This window comes from Nerophis ophidion, linkage group LG01 (genome assembly GCF_033978795.1).
Source record: "Nerophis ophidion isolate RoL-2023_Sa linkage group LG01, RoL_Noph_v1.0, whole genome shotgun sequence".
Lineage (NCBI taxonomy): Eukaryota > Metazoa > Chordata > Actinopteri > Syngnathiformes > Syngnathidae > Nerophis > Nerophis ophidion.
The window spans coordinates 6,351,076-6,361,513 of record NC_084611.1 but is presented as its reverse complement, the minus strand read 5'-3'; the positions used below and the strand labels follow the sequence as shown (position 1 = coordinate 6,361,513).

The following is a 10,438-nucleotide window of genomic DNA, read 5'->3' as shown; positions in this document are numbered from 1 at the left end:
TTAGGCACATCTTTCTCTTGCAGAACATCTCTGTAAGTGACGTTGGCAGACCTGATGGCAAGCGCCCCCATTGGAGGAGCAAAGACGGAAGCGACAATCGCTGCCCAATTGGATAATAGAAAAATATTACGTCACGTATAGTTGCTTGTTCTGCTTACCAGCGTATGCCTGAAGTGGCAGAGGAGGGCGGTGTCGTCAGTTGAGACTTTGGTCGTTAACTGTGATTGGCTCGAACGCAAATGTGCCGTGTATTCAATTAATATTTATTTGAATAATTGAAAAGTTAAAAAGGTATAAATAGAGTTATATTGTGAAATGCAGGCTTCAACTACAGCCCCTGTGTTTTAAACCACGCGCCCTGTGGCGTACAACGAGTGCTCCCACTTTGAGCGGGTAGCAAACGTAAGCGAGCTGTTTCCTCCACAGCTAGCCTTTCACTTTTGAAACATTTCTGTGTTTGAAGTCGTCACACGCGGCTGCTGAGTGTTGGACGGCAGACGACAGCTGAAGGGACAAAATGAACAGTCGACTGCAGGAAATCCGGGAGCGACAAAAACTAAGACGGCAGCTTCTCGCTCAGCAGGCGAGTAGCTAGCAGTTAGCATCGTTGTTGTTGTTAGCAAACACTGCTAGTCGTGTTTAGCAAACACTGTTAGTCGTGTGTAGCAAACACTGCTAGTCGTGTTTAGCAAACACTGCTAGTCGTGTTTAGCAAACACTGTTAGTCGTGTGTAGCAAACACTGTTAGTCGTGTGTAGCAAACACTGCTAGTCGTGTGTAGCAAACAGTTAGTCGTGTGTAGCAAACACTGTTAGTCGTGTTTAGCAAACACTGTTAGTCGTGTGTAGCAAACACTGTTAGTCGTGTGTAGCAAACACTGCTAGTCGTGTGTAGCAAACACTGTTAGTCGTGTTTAGCAAACACTGTTAGTCGTGTGTAGCAAACACTGCTAGTCGTGTGTAGCAAACACTGTTAGTCGTGTGTAGCAAACACTGCTAGTCGTGTGTAGCAAACACTGTTAGTCGTGTGTAGCAAACACTGCTAGTCGTGTTTAGCAAACACTGCTAGTCGTGTGTAGCAAACACTGTTAGTCGTGTGTAGCAAACACTGCTAGTCGTGTGTAGCAAACACTGCTAGTCGTGTGTAGCAAACACTGCTAGTCGTGTATTCTTTACTGTCCTTGCATTGAATGGACATCATGTATCCACATTACATGGATGGAAGGGGGGACGCATGCATATATAACCCATGCTTAATGTGCACAGCATAGCTAAGATACACGAGGGTAAACGTTTAAAAGTATAATTGAATGGTTGAGTTACAGTGCGGTACAGTTGTGTTGTTCTCTGCACGGACCAAACAGCGTACAACGTAGAGGCAATGGAACAATATTTCTATATGACACTTTCACCTTCCTTTGTCTGCAGCTGGGAGCTGAGAGTGCAGACAGTATTGGGGCTGTGCTGAACAGTAAAGATGAACTCAAGGAGATAGAAGAGACCAGAGAAACGTGCAGGTAAAAAGTGGAACCTGCATGCAGTTGAGTTTGAGTTTATTTCCAACATGCATGCATGCATACAACATGATACATTACACATGCATGCATACAACATGATGCATCACACTTGCATGCATACAACTTGATGCATCACACTTGCATGCATACAACATGATACATCACACATGCATGCATGCATACAACATGATACATCACACATGCATGTATGCATACATGATACATCATACATGCATGCATACAACATGATACATCACACATACATGCATGCATACAACATGATACATTACACATGCATGCATACATGATACATCACACATGCACGCATACAACATGGTACATCACACATGCATGCATGCATACAACATGATACATCACACATACATGCATGCATACCACATGATACATCACACATGCATGCATACAACATGATACATCACACATCAGTCAATCAATCAATGTTTATTTATCTAAATCATACATGCATACAACATGATACATCACACATGCATGCATGCATACAACATGATACATCACACATGCATGTATGCATACATGATACATCATACATGCATGCACAAAACATGATACATCACACATGCATGCATACATGATACATCACACATGCATGTATGCATACATGATACATCACACATGCATGCATACAACATGATACATCACACATGCATGCATACATGATACATCACACATGCACGCATACAACATGGTACATCACACGTGCATGCATGCATACAACATGATACATCACACATGCATGCATGCATACAACATGATACATCACACATACATGCATGCATACCACATGATACATCACACATACATGCATACAACATGATACATCACACATCAGTCAATCAATCAATGTTTATTTATCTAAATCATACATGCATACAACATGATACATCACACATGCATGCATACAACATGATACATCACACATGCATGCATGCATGCATACAACATGATACATCACACATGCATGTATGCATACATGATACATCATACATGCATGCATACAACATGATACATCACACATACATGCATGCATACAACATGATACATTACACATGCATGCATACATGATACATCACACATGCACGCATACAACATGGTACATCACACATGCATGCATGCATACAACATGATACATCACACATACATGCATGCATACAACATGATACATCACACATGCATGCATACAACATGATACATCACACATCAGTCAATCAATCAATGTTTATTTATCTAAATCATACATGCATACAACATGATACATCACACATGCATGCATACAACATGATACATCACACATGCATGCATACAACATGATGCATCACACATGCATGCATACAACATGATACATCACACATGCATGCATACAACATGATACATCACACATGCATGCATACAACATGATACATCACACATGCATGCATACAACATGATGCATCACACATGCATGCATACAACATTATGCATCACACATGCATGCATACAACATGATACATCACACATGCATGCATACAACATGATACATCACACATGCACGCATACAACATGATACATTACACGTGTATGCGTACAACATGATACATCACACATGCATGCATACAACATGATACATCACACATGCATGCATACAACATGATACATCACACATGCATGCATACAACATGATACATCACACGTGCACGCATACAACATGATACATCACACATGCATGCATACAACATGATACATCACACATGCATGCATACAACATGATACATCACACATGCATGCATACAACATGATACATCACACATGCATGCATACAACATGATACATCACACATGCACGCATACAACATGATACATCACACATGCATGGGTACCACATGAGCATCACAATTTGCAGTTTGTCTATTCAACAAGTTGGAAAAGGAGTAAGAAGAAGCAGAGTTTATGTAATCTTACCCCTTTTCCTTTACATTGCAGTTGCTAACACTTTTGTTCACTTCCTGTTTGTTGTCAATGTATTCACAATATACTCCATAAGTAATAACAAGAAAAATTAATAAATAATAATTACTGAAGTAAGTTATGTTTCATAAGGTGAGATGAGTAAGAGTATATAGAAAATGAATGGATAGATTAAATAAATTGAGAAGGTTATCATGGTTCTTCTTCTTTGTACTTTGTAAACACTTTAAGTGTGAAGAGTTTCTTGAAGTGGATCATATTAGTACATTGTTTGATTGCTTTGCTTAATCCATTCCATCATTTAATTCCACATACTGATATACTGAAGGTCTTAAGTGTTGTACGTGCGTACAAATGTTTTAAATGACATTTTCCTTAATATTATAGTTCTCCTCTTATGTTGAGAAGAATTGTTGTACATTCTTGGGTAGCAGATAGAGCTGAAACGATTCCTCGAGTAATTAGATTACAAAAAATATTCAAGGAATGCTTTGCTGCCTCGAGGAGTCTTTATTTTTTTTTTAACAGCAGTTTGCCTCGTTTATTAAACAGTAGTCAAAGCTCATATTTGGCACGGACTGTTTCGGTATTGTGTCAAGGGCGTTGGGTGGGGGGCTGAGATATTTGTGTGTGGCGTATACATTTTTGTGGATGCATGTGTGTGTGTGTATTTTTCTGTATTTAAAGTCTGGTTAGCAAGAATAATGATGTCAGAATTACATGAAATACATGACATGTTCTGTAGATTCTATAGTGTCTAAACTAGAAGGTTTTGACCTCATCTTAGCCTGCAGGAATGCTTAGCAACAGAAAACCAGTCGGCCTCATCAGGTTTCTGCCCTGTCTTTGATTATCAATATGTAATCACATAATAACCTGTCTCGCCAAAACACTTGACAACTTTCTGACACCTATTATTTGTTCATGTTGCTTATTCTGCTGATGTTTGCGTGTTCCAGGGCGTCGTTGGATCAATCCGCTCCACCGTCCAAAAAGAAGGCCCTGGCGGAGGGAGATGACATCGAGGAAGATGTGGAGGAACAAAAAGTGAGTGACTGCAGCAAGGCTCCGTTTTGACGTATGCTCGAATGATCTTGACGTGATTTGACAATCGGGGGTAGTGCTGTGCGATACGGACATCAATATATATCCTGGTACTTTCTCACATATTTAATGGACTGTCTCGTGTTTTGCCAATTACAGTTATTTTTAGTTTGCCTCTGCACCTTCTGAAACCAAACAAAAAAGTTAATCTTCCCTCTTTTGGCACCAATTCCTCGTCATGTTTTGTTGGTTTAGCTTCCATTATGCTCTCCGTCTCCGCCAAGCAGTTTACATCCGGGCTCTCGTCAGCACGAATGACGAATCGGCGCCGTAAAGTTCGTTCAAGTGACGTACACATGCCTACCGTAAAGTAGCAGCATTTCTGCAGTTAGATCTAAATACAGAATTCTAGCTTACAATACACATTTTTATGTGCCAATTTTTGGCATTTTGACATATGTCAGTGTCAGCCCTTCTTATTTATTTATTGTTTTCTATACAGCTACATCAGCAGATACCAATATTTAGTTAAAAAATACTAAAGTAAATAAATAATAATCACTGCTCAAGCACTAACCCTTTTGTCTTGCATGAGAAAAGTTCCCTTTTTGCTGGAGCCCAATTTCCTATTCATTTCTTCTTCTTCTTAATACTATTATTATTATTATTATTTATTTAAGAATAAAAAATACTCCTACTGTCAATAATTCTGCCGAAATATGATGTGTCCATGTGAGTTCTTGTGGGCTGCTGGACTGCGGCCACGCCCTCCTTTCTCTCTTTTTGCCAGCGCTGGTGTCCTATGAGGGTTGTACGGTATGGACTTAGACTTAGACAAACTTTAATGATCCACAAGGGAAATTGTTCCACACAGTATCTCAGTTACGAAGGATGGAAAGTGTAAGAATGGAAAGGATAATGCAGGTATAAAATAGAATAAAAATGTACCCTAGGAGCAATATAACATATATGTAATATTAACATATTATAAATACAGTATATGATATATACTGATATATTTTTATATAATATGTAACAGTGTATAATATTACAGTATATGTAACTGCTGTGGCATAAAATAGAGAGTAGATCCAGCAGAAATGATAAAGAGTGGTAGCTAACACAGAAGCGGTCAGGTAATAGACAGAGATCATCTATTGCTGTATGGCCAGTAATTACACAGTTGGATGGAGTGCTGGAATGAAGGACTTCTTCAATCAATCAATCAATCAATGTTTATTTATACAGCCCCAAATCACAAATGTCTCAAAAGACTGCACAAATCATTACGACTACAACATCCTCGGAAGAACCCACAAAAGGGCAAGGAAAACTCACACCCAGTGGGACGCCAGTGACAATGCTGACTATGAGAAACCTTGGAGAGGACCTCAGATGTGGGCAACCCCCCCCCTCTAGGGGACCGAAAGCAATGGATGTCGAGCGGGTCTAACATGATACTGTGAAAGTTCAATCCATAGTGGCTCCAAGACAGCAGTGAGAGTCCCGTCCACAGGAAACCATCTCAAGCGGATCAGCAGCGTAGAGATGTCCCCAACCGATTCAGGCGAGCGGTCCATCCTGGGTCCCGACGAGCGGTCCATCCTGGGTCTCGACTCTGGACAGTCAGTACTTCATCCATGGTCATCGGACCGGACCCCCTCCACAAGGGAGGGGGGGACATAGGAGAAAGAAAAGAAGCGGCAGATCAACTGTTCTAAAAAGGAGGTCTATTTAAAGGCTTCTTGAATGGAACACTCTGGGAAGGAAGCTGAAGGAGCCTGTCGGAGTAAGAGCTCAGCTTTCCCTTAATTGTCTGCTGGAATGGGTGGGCAGGATTGTCCATGATGGCCAGCAGTTTGTCCAGTGTCCTCCTGTCCCTCACTGACACAAACGCCTCCAACTGCTTGCCAATAGTTTGCATTATTTGTAATGGAACACAACATTTTAGGTGAGCAAACGTATTGGAACATATAAACTTAAAATAGATTGAAGTGAATAAGACTTAATATTTACTTGCAAATCCTTTGCTTTCAGTAAGTGCATCAAGCCTCTGAGCCATTGACATCACCAAACTTTTAAATTAGCAGACAAAATGTTTCTGTAGACTTCTGAGTTTCTTTCTCCAAACTTTCGCCTTTCCATCACTTTGGAAGAAGTTAATCTTTGTCTCATCAGTCCATAAAACTTTTTCCAGCTTTTTTTTGGCTCATCTTTGTACCTTTTGGCAAATTCCAACCTGGCCTTCCTATTCATCCTGCTAATGAGTGGTTTGCATCTTCTGGTGTAGCCTCTGGACTTCTGTTCACGAAGTCTTCTGTGATACCTTCACTCCTGAGGTTGTTGCTGATGTCACTAACAGTTGTTCTTTATAGCTCTCACAATGTTTCTGTCATCAACTGCTGATGTTTTCTGTGGTCTACCTGATCCACGTCTGTTGCCTAGTACACCAGTGGTTTCTTTCTTCTTCAGGACATTCCAAATGGTTGTACTGGCTATGGTCAATGTTTGTGCAATGGCTCTGATTGATTGTCCATCCTCTCTCTGGTTTTCATGTTGGTGCCACCTCTAAATGCAGTCTGCACAGGCAAAACTTATCCTACCCAATGGGAAACTGAGCTCAGACATTAAGTGCTATTTATTGTTTGAATAATCAATGTCATTGGGAGACACCTGGGCAACAAAACACACCTGTCACTCACTTGTTCCAATACTTTTGCTCTCATGAAAAATGTGTAGGTTCAAACAAAAGGTGCTATCTTCTAAGTTGTGTACCAGATCCAGATGTAAATACCTGGAAATGAAAGCTGAAATGTTGATCTCTTGTCCCATATTGATCTTTTGATGTCAAACCCGTATGTTTTCAGTCTACAACAAAAATAAACTTATTGGACTCACTGTTCCAATACTTTTGTTAAAGTTAAAGTAGCAATGATTGTCACACACACACTAGGTGTGGTGAAATGTGTCCTCTGCACTTGACCCATCCCCTTGTTCACCCCCTGCGAGGTGAGGGGAGCAGTGAGCAGCAGCGGTGGCCGCGCCAGGGAATTATTTTTGGTGATTTAACCCCCAATTCCAACCTTTAATGTCGAGTGCCAAGCAGGATGTAATGGTTCCCATTTTTATAGTCTTTGGTATGACTGGGCCGGGGGTTGAACTCACAACCTAGCCATCTCAGGGCGGACACTCTAACCACTAGGCCAGTGGTTCTCAACCTTTTTTCAGTGATCTACCCCCTGTGAACATTTTTTTTATCCAAGTACCCCCTAATCAGAACAAAGCATTTTTGGTTGAAAAAAAGAGATAAAAAGTAAAATACAGCACTATGTCATCAGTTTCTGATTTATTAAATTGTACAAAAGTGCAAAATATTGCTCATTTGTAGTGGTCTTTCTTCAACTATTTTGAAAAATAAAAAATTAAAAAATAACTAAAAACTTTTTGAAAAATAAACAAGTGATTCAATTGTAAATAAAAAAAATTCTCCACATAGAAGTAATCATCAACTTAAAGTGCCCTCTTTGGGGATTGTAATAGAGATCCATCTGGATTCATCAACGTACTTCTAAACATTTCTTCACAAAAAAACAAATCTTTATCATCAATATTTATGGAACATGTCCACAAAAAAATCTATCTGTCAACACTGAATATTGCATTGTTGCGTTTTTTTTCCACAGTTTATGAACTTACATTCATATTTTGTTGAAGTATTATTCAATAAATATATTTATAAAGGATTTTTGAATTGTTGCTATTTTTAGAATATTTAAAAAAAAATCTCACATACCCCTTGTCATACCTTCAAGTACCCCCCGGGGTACGGGTACCCCCATTTGAGAACCACTGCACTAGGCCACTTAGTAGGTATACAGTAGGCACTGTATATAATTGTGTACATATAATTTGTTTGCAGACATGTGCTCCCAGTGTTTTGCACGTGCTGTAAGAGAAATAGAAATAATTGTTTATGTAATACGTTGCATCATGAAACCTGTAATGCTGTTCCAGTAAGTTGAATCCTTTTTTTCCACAGAGATTGTATTAAAAAATTGTCTGCTCTAAACATCACTCAACAAGTGTCACATGAGTATGAAAGGAATCTAACCGGTCTTGTCAAACGCTTCACACCCGATACGTTGTCAACAATCAACTGTTGAGCTAATTTAGGTATCCTCGGGCTGGGCAATATGGCGGAAAACCGCATCATGGCATAAGTGTTTTATATCGATCGATATCGAAAAGGATTTTTATATTTTTTATGGCCTATCAAAAATGAGGACCAGGAGCAAAATGTATTGAATATAAAGATTTGTGTTTAAAATGTAACCTCTCCTCTGCTATCAAGGCGAAAAAGAAATGAAATGTCAACACATCCATGGAAAACACTCAAGTGTAGTGTTTTTTTTAATGATAAAGAAAGAAGTGTTTTGGGAGCGTCATGCCCGGTTTATGTGACGTCACGCAATTCACCTCCTGTTTCATATCACTTCGGGTATCGATCGTTTACTCTTTTTTTTTTTTTTTTTAAGAGAAAATAACCTGTAGATAGGTCTGGGCCGATAACACATTTTGCTGGACGACGTATTGACTGACAAATTATTGCAGGCTAACAATATATAGCGGGGCAAAAACTTATTTAGTCAGCCAGCATTTGTGCAAGTTCTCCCACTTCAAATGATGACAGAGGTCTGTAATTTGCATCATAGGTACACTTCAACTGTGAGAGACAAAATGTGAAAAAAAAATCCAGGAATTCACATTCTAGGAATTTTAAAGAATTTATTTGTAAATTATGGTGGAAAATAAGTATTTGGTCAATAACAAAAATTCAACTAAAAACTTTGTAATATAACCTTTGTTGGCAATAACAGAGGTCAAACGATTACTATAGGTCTTTACCAGGTTTTCAAACACAGTAGCTGGTATTTTGGCCCATTCCTCTATGCAGATCTTCTCGAGAGCATTGATGTTTTGGGGCTGTCGCCGAGCAACACGGACTTTAAACTCAATTCTTCTTCCCTCAAACACGAAAAGTTTAGTTTATACCAAAAAGTTCTATTTTGGTTTCATCTGACCACATGACATTCTCCCAATCCTCTGCTGTATCATCCATGTGCTCTCTGGCAAACTTCAGACGGTCCTGGACATGCACTGGCTTAAGCAGGGGGACACTTCTGGCACTGCAGGATTTTATTCCCTGTCAGCGTAATGTGTTACTGATGGTAACCTTTGTTACTTTGGTCCCAGCGCTCTGCAGGTCATTCACCAGGTCCCCCCGTGTGGTTCTGGGATTTTTGCTCACCGTTCTCATGATCATTTTGACCCCACGGGATGAGATCTTGCACGGAGCCACAGATCGAGGGAGATTGTCAGTGGTCTTGTATGTCTTCCATTTTCTGATAATTGCTCCCACAGTTGATTTCTTCACCCCAAGCTGCTTGCCTATTGTAGATTCACTCTTCCCAGTCTGGTGCAGGTCTACAATTCTTTTCCTGGTGTCCTTCGACAGCTCTTTGGTCTTGGCCATAGTGGAGTTTGGAGTCTGACTGTTTTGAGGCTGTGGACAGGTGTCTTTTATACAAATAACGAGTTCAAACAAGTGCCATTAATACAGGTAACAAGTGGAGGACAGAAGAGCTTCTTAAAGAAGAAGTTACAGGTCTGTGAGAGCCAGAGATCTTTCTTGTTTGAAGTGACCAAATACTTATTTTCCACCATGATTTACAAATAAATTCTTTAAAATTCTTACAATGTAAATTCCTGGATTTTTTTTTTTTCACATTCTGTCTCTCACAGTTGAAGTGTACCTATGATGAAAATTACAGACCTCTGTCATCATTTTAAGTGGGAGAACTTGCACAATCGCTGGCCGACTAAATACTTTTTTGCC

General features: G+C 39.7%; 1 protein-coding gene across 1 annotated transcript in view; it reads left to right on the top strand.

The window, feature by feature from the left end:
- Nucleotides 1-164: 164 nt before the first annotated feature.
- Nucleotides 165-10,438, top strand: part of mettl14 (methyltransferase 14, N6-adenosine-methyltransferase subunit) — a 32,497-nt gene continuing 22,223 nt past the window's right edge. The window contains exons 1-3 of the mRNA XM_061895174.1: nt 165-583; nt 1,428-1,516; nt 4,458-4,545. Of these exons, the coding sequence (XP_061751158.1) occupies nt 518-583; nt 1,428-1,516; nt 4,458-4,545 (243 nt within the window). The 5' untranslated portion in view covers nt 165-517. The remainder of the gene's footprint in view (nt 584-1,427; nt 1,517-4,457; nt 4,546-10,438) is intronic.